This window comes from Loxodonta africana, chromosome 9 (assembly GCF_030014295.1).
Source record: "Loxodonta africana isolate mLoxAfr1 chromosome 9, mLoxAfr1.hap2, whole genome shotgun sequence".
Classification (NCBI taxonomy): Eukaryota; Metazoa; Chordata; class Mammalia; order Proboscidea; family Elephantidae; genus Loxodonta; species Loxodonta africana.
In genome coordinates, this window is record NC_087350.1 from 64357395 (window position 1) to 64371050 (window position 13656).

Here is a 13656-nt window from a genome sequence, read left to right on the forward strand (position 1 = left end):
GATCAGTCCCTGGAGAAGGACATCATGCTTGGTAAAGTAGAGAGTCAGCGAAAAAGAGGAAGACCCTCAATAAGATGGACTGACACAAGGGCTGCAACAATGGGCTCAAGCATCACAAGGATTGTGAGGATAGCGCAGGACCTGGCAGTGTTTTGTTTAGTTGTACACAGTGTTGCTGAGTCAGAACGGACTAGAGGGCACTGAACAACAACAACAATAACATCCTAGGACACCACGCACTAGGACTCACCCTACTCTGACATGACCTCATATTAACTTAATTGAGAACCTCTTCAAAGACTGTTTCCAAACAAGGTCAAGCTCGCAGGTACAGCGAGTTAGGACTTCAACATATCTTTCTGGGGGACACAATTCAACCCATAGCAATAATCATCTAGTAAGCTCTCAATAAGTGTTAACTCTTATTATTACTGGAGCCCTGGTGGAGCAGTGGTTAAGAGCTTGGCTGCTAAGCAATATGTCCACAGTTGGAATCCACCAGCCACTCCTTAGAAACCCTGTGGGGCCGTTGAGTCAGACTCCACAGCAACGTTTTTTTTTTTTTTAATTTTTTTATGGGTTTGTTATTCTTACCAGTCTTCAGATTGGAAAAGTGAGGCTGTGTGATTTAGATCAACTGACTTAAGCTCTCTGGCCTCATTCTCCTCAACTGCTTCGTAAGAGGGCTTCCCCACTTCCCTTCCCTGCCTTTGCTCAGGGCTTCCTTTTTCTACATATTTTAGCTGGATAGATTGTTTGACTCCATCCTCAGATACCTGGAATTCTTTCCTAGTTTATGTCTTTGCTCCCGCTTCTCCCCGCCGCCCCCCGCCCCCCCTTTCCATAGCTTCTACATTCCTATTCCCTGCGGTGAGAGATTTGAACCGCTGTACGGCACTAACATCTACTTGAAACATGGCGTCATTTATTGTTTCACTCTGGGAGCAGCCATATTAATTCCTCTGGCTGACGACTCAAAAAAACCACACCCACTGCCGTGGAGTCCATTTCCACTCATAACGACCCCGTAGGGTTTCCAAGGCTGTAAATCTTTAAGAAAGGTAACTACCACAACTTTTCCCCAGCCAGTGCTAACAACTGGGAAAGTCTCGCGATATAGGCGAATCACGGGCCGCGCCAGACCCCGCCTGGATACGGAGAGTCCTGCAACCCCGGAAGGGGCGGGGATGTGGCACTTCGCTGAGGACGCCGGAGAAGAGGCGGGAAGTTGAGGAGTCCGGTTCTCAGAAGAGGAGGTTTCTGCCGCTGCCCGCGGTGTGGGAGTAAGGGCATCATGTTTGGTTAGCGATTGTGCGTCTCTAAAAAAAAAAAACCCAGTGCAGTCTCTAGCGGTCCCTAATTTTAGACCTTGTTGCGGTTAGTAATTAAGGGGACATGTGGTGGCCCCTGGTGGCGTAGTGGTTAAGAGCTGCGGCTGCTAACCAAAAGGTCAGCAGTTCAAATCCATAGAGTGCTCTTTGGAAACCCTATGGGGCAGTTCTACCCTGTCCTATAGGGTGGCTGTGAGTCGGAGTCAGAATCGATTCCATGGCAAAGGGTTTTTGTTTGTTTTTGGTGGCGGCGCAGTGGTTAAGAGCTGCAGTGAGCTACGGCGGCTAACCAAAGGCCTGCAGTTCGAATCCACCAGTCGCTCTTTGGAAACCCTGAGAGGCAGTTCTGCTCTGTCCTGTGGGTCGCTGTGAGTTGGAATAGACTCCACGACAACGTTTTTTTTTTTTTTTTAAACCGGTTAGCAGCAGTTATTGCCGCCCTGTGGGACTCTTGATTTTGCTGGTGGTGGATCCTGAGGAGGGTCAGTGACTGATTTGAGATATTGGGCGAGGGGGAGGCGGTTAGTGATTAGGGGTGTCTGTATAAGTGATTCTGGGTTTCTCAGGATTAGGGATTGAGGTCACAGAAATTAGAGGCTGAAGCCCTGAAAAGGGGGAATCTGCTTTAGGATTACTTTGTGGGGGATCATTGAGTGAGGGCTGTAGTGGGCAACGGAGCCTGGGGGTAGGCTACATGTCATCAGTGCTTGGGGAGAGGGGTGCTTCAGCTCTGAATTATGAGAACAGTTTGCACTCAGCATACATGTTATTGTGTGCTGGGTTTCCTTTTGTGGATTTATGCATGTAAAGATATGAGGGTCTGGAAGGGTTCCCATTCATCTCCCAGAGGTCCTGCTTCCACCCTTGGATCTTGTGAACAGAGCTGAGGCTTCACATTCTCTACTGCTGTTTTGCAGCTAGCTAAGTACAAGTAGTTTCCGACTTAGGACAGACAGGGCACCATTCCCATGACTCTGTCCTAAGTCGATTCTGAGGTAAGTGGAATACCTCTTTTTTTCTTTTTAGTTTTCATTATTGCCTGCTGTAGGCCAGTGTTTTGAACAGAAAACTCTAACATTGAATGTCTGTGAATGAACATCTGAGAATGATAACATCAGTGAGTTGTGTGCTGCAACATTGTAGTACATATTACTAAAGATAAGATGCACAAAAAATAGAAATAAAAAAAAGAGGGTCTTAAGTGCGGTTTGTCGTACGTTGAATACTTCCTAAATCGGAGACTACCTGTACTTCATGCCCAAGTCTCTCCTTAAACCCCTTTCTCAAAGCCCCTTTGTCTTCTCCCTGCTTTTCAGTCTATGTGCTATCTCTGGACAATTTCAGCCATACTCACTTCATCAGCTTCCAGCTTTAAACTCACATCTTGCCAATCTATAGCCCTAGTTTAGACCTTCGTTTTAAGCTCCAGATTCACGTAGCCAGATGTTACATATCTCTATGAGGGTTACTCACAAGCACCTCAAACTTAAGATGTTCAAAACAGTTTTTAAATCTTTCTTCTCCTTACTTTACCTACTCATCCTACTGTATTCTCCATCATGGTAAATGGCATCACGCATCACCCAGATGGCCATACTAGAAACCTGGGACACATCTAGTTTCCTCCTTTCTGTATCTGGTCAGCCTTCAAATCTTGGTGATTCTGCCTAGTGACATCTCTCTGGTTTGTCCTCCCATTCCCACTTCCTTGGTCTTGTTCAGGCTATAACATCCTTTGCCATAAACCTGTATCAGGAAAGACCTATAGCAGAGTCTGGGGGGAAGTCAGAGGAAGGAGTGGCCAGTTCTATCCAGGAGACATCGGAAAGGTTAGAGAAGGAGACATTTGAACTCTGCCTTGAGAGAACATTAGGAGTTTACCAGGCAGAGAAGGGGTAAAGGTATTTTAATTAGAGTGATGGCCACTCTGTGCTTTAAACCATGGGTAAACAACCCAATTAGGAGCAGAAAGAATGAAACATTCTTGGGGGCAAAGTAGGGGAGCTGATGAATTATCTAATGTGTGTGACGCTATTCAAAGTTTTTCAAGTTCTACTGTGAAAATAGTATAATAGAAAACTAAGCCATTAGGAGAAAAATTAAATCCGAGAAAAATAGAGCAGTAATATTTGAGGTATTCTCTAGTTTCACCTTATTTTAAAGATTAGTGAGGCTGGGCCTAAGTGAGTGTTAGTTGCAGAACTCAGGTCTAGAACGCACCACACCACAGTTCATCAATGACAAAACAGGATATAAGTTTCAAGAAACTGCAACCAAATTAGAAGAGGCAATAAAAAATGTAGACCAGATCCACACAAAGACTCGTATGCGAATGTCCATAGCAGCACGTTATTATTAATAGTCCAAAAGTGGAAACAGTCCAAGTGTCCATCAACTGAGAACAGATAAGCAAAATGTGGTGTATGCATACAATGGATTTAGAAATTAAAAGGAACAGACTACTGATACATGCTACAACATAGATGGACCTAAAAAACATTATGCTAAATGAAATAAACCAGACGCAAAAGACTATATGATTCCATTTATATTAAATTCTTAGAAAAGGTAAACCTATAGAGACAGAAAGCAAATTAGTGTTTCCCTGAAGCTGGAGGTGGGAGGAGGAATTGACTGCAAAGAGGCATGAGGGAACTTCCTGGGAGATTGAAATGTTCTAAATCTGGCTTGTGATAATGATTGCACAACTCTATAAATTTACTAAAAATCATTGAATTGTACATTTACATTGGGTACATTTTTTGGTGTGTAAATTATATCTCAATAATTTTGTTTAAAAAACAAAAAAGATAGACTAGCGTATAAAAAAAAAAGCATATAGATAGAAAAAAATGAGGTGACATAAGAGTTTTCTCGTCCAGTCAACATGACCCAATAAATCTATGGATGAGAGTGCTGCAGCTCATTGAACACCCTGTTTATTTTCTCATAGCTAACCCCCCTGTTATGAATTGTGCTCTTTGAAACTTCCATGATATTAGTTTGGGATAAGAGGTGAGTAGGATAATAGATGTTAAAAATAACTATCATTTTTTATTTCAAAAATACGTTTATTTCAGAAAACTGAAAATGGCAAATGGAACTCAATAGAAATCACTTGTAATCCTGCATCCAAAGGTAACTGTAAATATTTTGATGTATGTCCTTTCAGACATACACACTTTTCTTCCAAAATGGGATCGTATCTTACATATTGCTTTATGATCTTTTCTTACTTTTGAATACATTTTTCCAGGTCAGTAAATACTTTTATAAGAAATTATATTAACCGTATAGTATTTTATCCTTCCCACAACTGATTTAACTAATCCCTATTGTTGGACTTCAGGTAATTTCTACTATTCAGGTGATAAAGCAGCATTATGACAAATAACCCTTGCAGATGTATCTTTGTGTGCCTTCATAGATTTGTAGGATCAAAGTAGGGGAAACACTTTTGACATATAGTGGAATATAAATATTCACATCCTCAACGTAAAAAAATTTCATGCCTGCGATGGTTAAGGTTATGTGTCAACTTTACTAGGCCATGACTCTCAGTGGTTTGGTAGATATGTAATCATCCTTTATTTTGTGATCTGATATGAGCAGCCAGTCAGTTGAAAGGGGAGTTTCCTTGGGGTCGTGGCCTGCATCCAGTGTATATATAGATGTTCTCGCAAAGCTTGCCCTATCTGCATCCTGCATCCGACTTGTCATCCTCTGACTTCTAGTTCTTGGAACGTGAGCCAACAGCCTGCCGCCTGACCTGAAGTATTGGGTTCATCAGCCCCTGCAACCACATGAGTCTGGAGAAGCCTCCAGCTTGACATCTGACCCACGGATTTGGGACTTGCCAGCTTCCACAACTGCTTGAGCCATTTCTTTGATATAAATTTTTCTCTCTATATTTATAGATGTATGTGCTTCACTGGTTTTGCTCCTCTAGAGAACCCAGCCTAAGATAATGTCCAAGGGCCACCTGGTCTTTTCAGAACTGTGAGTCAGCAGGTTGATGTTATCACAGCATAATTCTTTGTGGTCTCTTTGAAAGTAACCTTTGAAAGGGGTGGTCTCCAAAGGTCTTTTGTGTAGTTGATCATAGGGATTTCTAGGCTCATGATTCTGTAAATTGTAGGGCAGGCACAGATGGTCAGTGTTATCCACTCCCTGCTTATCCTAGCTCTGCCTTTACAGATATCTGCCCTGGGTGATGCAAGCGGTTTGCACTCAACTACTAACTGAAAAGTTGGCGGTTCAAATCCACCCAGTGGTGCCGTGGAAGAGAGGCCTGGCTTTCTATTCCATAATATTACAGCCATTGAAAACCCTATGCAGTGCAGTTCTACTCTGACACACATGGGGTTGTCATGAGTCAGAATCAGCTTGACGGCAATGGGGCCCTTTCTGAAGAAGAGCAGAAAATGATCAAGTCTCAGGTAAGTGAGCTAACTATTTATATCCCATTTTGTTTTCCAGTGGAGTTGAGACAGTTTTAAAGAATTCAATTAAATAGAAAAATGTTAATAGGGAAAATAAAAAGAAAACAGAATATCTAGATGAAGGAAATTTGGAACATAGTCATGTAAGTTATAGGATCTGTCATAGCTGATTGAAGTTGAGCTGCATATCATCTCCAATTATATCATCTGTGTTATTTGTTAGATGTGATAATTTTCAAGATTTGTTTTTGGCGTTTAGGTCTGAAGTTATTCTCTGGATGGATCTTCATGCATATTGTCCTCAATATTGATAACTTTCATAACAGGTTTCTCTATAACCCTTCCTTAGAGAATTTCTCAAAATAAGTATAGGACATAATAGTATAGCAGAATTTAATAATTCAGATGTTCTGGACACCGAAATCATGAGATCCAGGTACGCAGCTTTTGTGAGTCTGCCTTTATCAAAAAACAAAATCTGTAATTTTTAGAACAGCATTTCTTAGCCCTGGGAGTTTGTGAAATTGGTCCAGGGTATTCATGTCATTGAAAGTAATGATAGCATTAGTTTTAATGTCTATTTTTTTAACCAGTAAATAAGATAGTCCAGTATTTTCCCTTTAAAATGCCACAGGCTGAGAGCCTTGAAGGCCATATCAAGTGATTATGTTTGGTGGCTTGTGGAAATCAGGTGAATGTACTCATGTCTCAGTTGGTTTATCACTCAGCTGAACCCTGCTAGACAGCATCGTTGTGGGTTTAAGTGTCATGCAGTTTTAAATGTTTTTATTTGAAGGTACATATTGTTTAATTCTTACAGTGTTTCAGTGGTTATATCCATCATGTAGCTTGTAGCTTCAGTACAGTAGTCTTCAAGGCAAGGAGTATACATTTCTCAGGAGATACGCAAGATGATTCTCTGGGGCATGGGGAAAAAATACGAGAACTTGTACTTTTATATCTTTTTAATGAACATAATATCTCAGTATTGAAGTACATGGAAATCCTGGTGGCGTAGTGGTTAAGTGCTGCAGCTGGTAATCAAAAGGTCAGCAGTTCAGATCCACCAGGTGCTCCTTGGAAACTCTATGGGGCAGTTCTACTCTCTCCTATAGACATATGAGTCGGAATTGACTCGACGGCAATGGGTTTTTGGTTTTGGATTGAAGTACATGATACAGTTTTTTTAAAGGCACATACTGGTGGTGCCTGCTTTTTTTTTTTTAACTGAACTGTCTCTGATGTAAAAAGTTTGGAGATCAGTGGGTTATGTACCACTGATACCAGTGTACCTGCTCATTTCCAGAGATCATTTTCTTTCGCCTCATCGTGGTGACCAACTCCCATAGTTATTTTCTAAATTTTTAATTAATAACAGCTCTGCCACCTCCAAGCATTTCATTCTTTGACCATTATCTCCTATTTCTAGTACCTTCACTCCAGCAAGTCTTCAGCTCCCTCCAGACCTCTGATCTGTTATTCACTGCATGTTATACCTCCCTCCCCCTCTTCTTACTTCCCACTTTTCTCAGCTTGAATTCTGAGCTTCTTGGTTTTTGGTCTGAGCAACTGGTATCTCACTGAAGTCCAATTGCCTAGTCATTATTGCCACTTAGACATCTGTTATAATGAGTATCTCAAACTTAACTTGGACAAATAGAATTCTTGATTCCGTCCCTCTCCTCTGCCCAAACCTGCTCTTTCTTGTCTTTTGGACTTAAAAAAAAAAAAAAAAAAACCCATTGCTGTCGAGTTAATTCCTGTTTTGGACTTCAGTGGATGCCAGTTGTTCAGACCAAAAACCAAGTATTCTTACCTGATTCCTCTCCTTCCCTCACATGCTGTCTTTCAGGTGTATCTTGGTTGGATTTGATTCAATATAGTATTGTGGAATATGAAATGCGTTCCATAGACCTTTATTACTGGGTTTTAAATGTATGCAGTCCCATTTCTATGGAGTGAACAAATCTTCAGCTTCTTTTACTTTGTATACATTATGCTAGACTGGAATATTGACCAGAATATCCATCTGGTAGCAGTGTTATCATGTGTAAACTGTTTTTTCCCTGAGAGCGAAACTGAGAAGGAGTTTATATAATAAAGGAGATGGAACCCTCTTATAGCATTGCCAAATTTAATTGTTTGCCCCCATCTACTAGTTTGTAAGCTTTCTATATTTTATTCATATTTTTATTCCCATCACTAACACTGGCCACATAAAATCCAAAAACACCCCAAACACATTGTCATCGAGTCAATTCTGACTCTTGGTAACCCTGTAGACAGAGTAGAACTGCCCCATAGGGTTTACAAGAAGCAGCTGGTGGACCTTCTGGTTAGCAGCCATTCTCTTAACCACTGTGCCACCAGGGCTCCTCCATAAAGGTGACAACCTTGGAAACCCAGGCCTGCCCACATAGGTACTCAATAAATACTTGTTGATAGAATGGATGATTTTCAATGGTAAAGTTTTTCTAATATGAGTTTTGCTTCCCCCACGTAGTAGAACTCAAAATTGGTCTCATAATAAATGTCTAATTTATTATGATGAACTCTGAATGATGAAAACATAACAAGTTCCCATACCTCTTTTATACATTACCCAGTACTTTCCATCATAGATTGAACAGAAATGTCCTGTTGCAGGAATTAGTCTCTTTCAAGGATGTGACTGTGGACTTCACCCAGGAGGAGTGGCAGCAGCTGGACTCTGCTCAAAGAAACCTATACAGGGATGTGATGCTGGAGAACTATAGCAACCTTGTCTCAGTGGGTAAGGACAGCTTCCCTCATACGGTACCTGTATGAGTTATCTACTACTATGTAACAATTATGCCAAAATTTAGTGGCTTAAAACAAACATTTTTTACTGTGGGTTAGGAATTTGGGAATGATTTAGCTGGTGGTTCTTGTGCATGGTCCATCTCTCCTGTGGTGCAGTCAGATGTTGGCAGGGGCTGCAGTCATTTGAAAACTTGTGTGGGGTTGGAGGATCCATTTCCAAGGTGGCTTACTCACATGGCTATGGACAGGAGGCTTCAGTTCCTTGCTGTCTGTTAGCAGGAGACCTCAGAGCCTCACTGTGTAAGCCTCTCCTCATGGCAGTTGACTTCCCCCAAAATGAGCAATCCAAGAGAGACAGCAAGGAGGAAGTCTCAGTGCCTTTTTTGACTAAGTCTCTAAAATCACACACCATTATTCCTTATTGTATTCATTAGGAATGAGTTACTAAGTCTAGCCCACACTCAAAGGGAGAATTATCAGAGAATTTATGGGACATATTTTAAACACACCACAGTACCCAGTTGACTATATTTCTTTTCTTATTTACTAAAAGCTGTTGGGTCTCTGAATGTTTAATGAGCCTGGTTTCAAGCTAATAGAGTAAAAAAAGTATTAATTTTGTGTACAAAAAATGTGCTTCTACCTCCAGTGAACTTTGATGAAAAGAAAATGGGTACTGTGTTTTCATTCTTGGGAGATTGAAGACAAGGGCATGATCCCAAATTCTACTTTGTTTTTATAAATTAATGGAGGTATAACATATATAGTAAAGTGTACAAAATCTTAAGTATACAACTTGATTAACTTTTAAATATGTGTATATCTGAATAACGTCTACTCAGATCAAGACATAGAACATTTCTAGCACCCCAGAAGGCTCCTTTGAGCCGCTTGCAAGTTACCTCCTCATAGGTAACATCTATCCTGGCTTCTGTCACTGTGGATTAATATTGTCTGTTCTTAATTTCATGTGAGTGGAATCACACAGTAAGTTTTTGTTGCCTGGCATCTTTAATTTAAGATATTTGTGGAATTCATCAATATTGTTGTATGTAACAGTGCTTGTTCCTTCTTATTGCTGCATTATATTCCATTTAATGAATATACAATAATTTATCAATTTTTTAAACCCATCCTACTGTTGATGGTCTTTTGGGTTTTTTCAGATTTGGGCTATTAGAAATAAAGCTGATATGAACGTTTTTATATATAATTTCTGGTAGGGCATATGTATATTTAGCTTCAGTAGATATTACCAAACAGTTTTCCAAAGAGGTTATACCAATTTGCATTTCTACCAGCAATGTATGAGCGTTCCATCAACCGTTGGTAATGTCAGTCTTTTTAATTAGCCAGTCTGGTGGATTTGTAGCATGCCTGAGTTCTAGATCGGTTGATTGTCCACCAATGACCAAGTCCTATATTATTTCCCATAAACAGGGTATCAGTCTCTGAAGTCAGATTTGATCTTCTTGTTGAAGCAAGAAGAATCATTGATGGAGGAAGGAAAAATCTCGAGCTGGGTCTATTCAGGTGAGAACTTGGCAGATGGGAGGCAGGAAAGTAATAATTCTTATTGATCAGTGGGACGTTTATCTTTTTTTTTGTTGTTGTAATTTAGATGAAGGTCTACAGAGCAGACCAGTTTCTCATTAAACAGTTAATACACATGTTGTTTTGTGACATTGGTTACCAACCCCACGACCTATGAACACTCTCCCCTTCTCGACCTTGAGTTCTCCACTACTGGCTCTCTTGTCCCCTCCTGCCTTCTCATCCTTGCCGCTGGCTGGTGTGCCCATTTAGTCTGGTTTTGTTTTATGGGGCTGTCTGATCTTTGGCTGAATGGTGAACCTCAGGGTTGATGTCATTATTGTCTCAGGGTTTCTCCAGTCTCTGTCAGACCAGTAAGTCTGGTCTTTTTTTTTCTTTTTGCGTGTGTGTATGTTAGAATTTTGTTCTACATTTTTCTCCAGCTCTGTCCAGGACCCTCTATTGTGATCTCTGTCAGAACAGTCAGTGATGGTAGCAAGGCACCATATAGTTGTGCTGGACTCAGTCTGGTGGAGGCTGTAGTAGTTGTGGTCCGTTAGTTTGGACTCATCTTTCCCTTGTGTCTTTGGTTTTCTTCTTGTCTCCCTTGCTGAAGATGGGGTAAGACTAGTGCAGTATCTTAGATGGTTCATAAGGTTTAAAGCCCCAGATACTACTCCCCAAAGTAGAATGTAGAACATTTCCTTTATAAATTATGTTATGCCAATTGAGCTAGATGTTCCTTGAACCGTGGTCCCCAGAACCCTCAACCCAGTTATTTGGTCCCTCAGGGAGTTTGGATTTGCCTACGGAGCTTCCATGATGTTGCCATGGGCAAGTTGTGCTGGCTTCCCTGGTATTGAGTACTGTCTTACCCTTCACCAAAGTTACCACTTATCTATTGTCTGTTTAGTGTTATTCCATTCTCAGTCCTCCCCTCCCTCGTAACCGTCAAAGATTGTTTCTTTTTGTGTATAAACCTTTTCATGAGTTTTTACAGTAGTGGTCTCATGCAATATTTGGCCTTTCGTGATTGACTTATTTCACTTAACATAATGCCCTTCAGATTTTTCCACATTGTGAGATGCTTCACAGATTCATCGTTGTTCTTTATCTTTGCATAGTATTCTATTGTGTGTATGTACCATGAATGGTTTATCCATTCCTCTGTTGATGGGCACCTAGGTTGTTTCCATCTTTTTGCTATTGTGAACAATGCTGCAGTGAACATGGGTGTGCATGTCTATTCATGTGTGTCTTAGTCATCTAGTACTGCCATGACAGAAATACCACAAATGGATGGCTTTAACAAAGAAAAATTTATTTTCTCACAGTCTAGTAGGTTACAAGTCCAAATTCGGGACATCTCCAGGGGAATGCTTTTTCTCTCTGTCAGCTCTGGAAGAAGGTCTTTGTCCTCAGTCTTCCCCTGGTCGAGGAGCTTCTCAGGTGCAGGGACCCCATGTCCGAAGGATGTGCTCTGCTCCCGGTGCTGCTTTCTTGGTGGTACGAGGTCCCCTACTCATTGCTTGCTTCCCTTTCATCTCTTGAGAGATAAAAGGTGGTGCAGGCCACACCCCAGGAAAACTCCCTTTACACTGGATCTGAGTAAGGGTGGTGTTACAATCCCACCCTAATCCCCTCAACATAAAATTACAATCACAAAATGGAGGACAACCGCACAGTACTGGGAATCATGGTTTAACCAAGTTGTTAACACATTTTGGGGGGGACATAATTCAATCCATGAGAGTGTGACAGCTCTTATTTCTCTAGATATATTTGTAGGAGTGGGATTGCTGGATCATACGGTATTTCTGTTGCCAGCTTTTTAAAGAAGCACCATACCGTTTTCCAAAATGGTTGTTCTATTTTGCATTCCCACCAGCAGTGCATAAGAGTTCCAATCTCCCCATAGCCTCTCCAACATTTCTTATTTTCTGATTTGTGCCAGTAATGTTAGGGTAAGATGGTGATCTCATTGTGGCTTTGATTTGCATGCATTTCTCTTATGGCTAGTGATTGTGAGCATTACCTCGTGTCTGTTAGCCGTTTGAGTGTCTTCTTTGAGGAAGTGTCTGTTCATATCCTTTGCCCATTTTTTAATTAGATTGCTTGTGTTTTTGTTGTAGAGGTGTTGGATTTTTCTGTAGATTTTAGAGAGTAGGCCTTTGTCAGATTTGTCATAGCCAAAAATTTTTTCCCACTCTGCAGGCTGTCTTTTTACCCCTTTGGTGAAGACTTTTTTTTTTTTTTTTTTATTAACTTTTATTGAGCTTCAAGTGAACGTTTACAAATCAAGTCAGACAATCACATATAAGTTTATATACACCTTACTCCGTACTCCCACCTGCTCTCCCTGCAATGAGTCAGCCCTTCCAGTCTCTCCTTTCGTGACAATCTTGCCAGCTTCCAACTCACTCTATCCTCCCATCCCCCCTCCAGACAGGAGATGCCAACACAGTCTCAAGTGTCCACCTCCTATAATTAGCACACTCTTCATCAGCATCTCTCTCCTACCCACTGTCCAGTCTCTTTCATGTCTGATGAGTTGTCTTCGGGAATGGTTCCTGTCCTGTGCCAACAGAAGGTTTGGGGACCATGACCGCTGGGATTCCTCTAGTCTCAGTCAGACCGTTAAGTATGGCCTTTTTATGAGAATTTGGGGTCTGCATCCCACTGATCTCCTGCTCCCTCAGGGGTTCTCTGTTGTGCTCCCTGTCAGGGCAGTCGTCGATTGTGGCCGGGCACCAACTAGTTCTTCTGGTCTCAGGATGATGTAGGTCTCTGGTTCATGTGGCCCTTTCTGTCTCTTGGGCTCTTAGTTATCGTGTGACCTTGGTGTTCTTCATTTTCCTTCGCTCCAGGTGGGTTGAGACCAATTGATGCATCTTAGATGGCCACTTGTTAGCATTTAAGACCCCAGACGCCACATTTCAAAGTGGGATGCAGAATGTTTTCATAATAGAATTATTTTGCCAATTGACTTAGAAGTCCCCTTAAACCATGGTCCCCAAACCCCCGCCCTTGCTCCGCTGACCTTTGAAGCATTCATTTCATCCCGGAAACTTCCTTGCTTTTGGTCCAGTCCAGTTGAGCTGACCTTCCATGTATTGAGTATTGTCCTTCCCTTCACCTAAAGCAGTTCTCATCTACTAATTAATCAGTAAAAAACCCTCTCCCACCCTCCCTCCCTCCCCTCCTTGTAACCACAAAAGTATGTGTTCTTCTCAGTTTATACTATTTCTCAAAATCTTATAATAGTGGTCTTATACAATATTTGTCCTTTTGCCTTGGACTAATTTCGCTCAGCATAATGCCTTCCAGGTTCCTCCATGTTATGAAATGTTTCACAGATTCGTCACTGTTCTTTATCGATGCGTAGTATTCCATTGTGTGAATATACCACAATTTATTTACCCATTCATCCGTTGATGGACACCTTGGTTGCTTCCAACTTTTTGCTATTGTAAACAGAGCTGCAATAAACATGGGTGTGCATATATCTGTTTGTGTGAAGGCTTTTATTTCTCTAGGGTATATTCTGAGGAGTGGGATTTCTGGGT

General features: G+C 41.3%; 1 protein-coding gene across 17 annotated transcripts in view; it reads left to right on the forward strand.

The window, feature by feature from the left end:
• The first annotated feature begins 911 nt into the window (after window positions 1–911).
• LOC100664353 (zinc finger protein OZF-like) overlaps window positions 912–13656 on the forward strand; it is a 28446-nt gene continuing 15701 nt past the window's right edge. Inside the window, exons 1-5 of one of the 17 annotated variants that reach the window (XM_064291593.1) lie at window positions 912–4469; window positions 5249–5330; window positions 5529–5770; window positions 8420–8546; window positions 9998–10090. In XM_064291593.1, coding sequence (XP_064147663.1) covers window positions 5702–5770; window positions 8420–8546; window positions 9998–10090 — 289 coding nt within the window. In that variant the 5' untranslated portion in view covers window positions 912–4469; window positions 5249–5330; window positions 5529–5701. Of the gene's footprint in view, window positions 5771–8419; window positions 8547–9997; window positions 10091–13656 lie in introns of all 17 variants that reach the window. The other 16 variants (XM_064291586.1, XM_064291592.1, XM_064291596.1 and 13 more) reach the window with 16 other exon arrangements.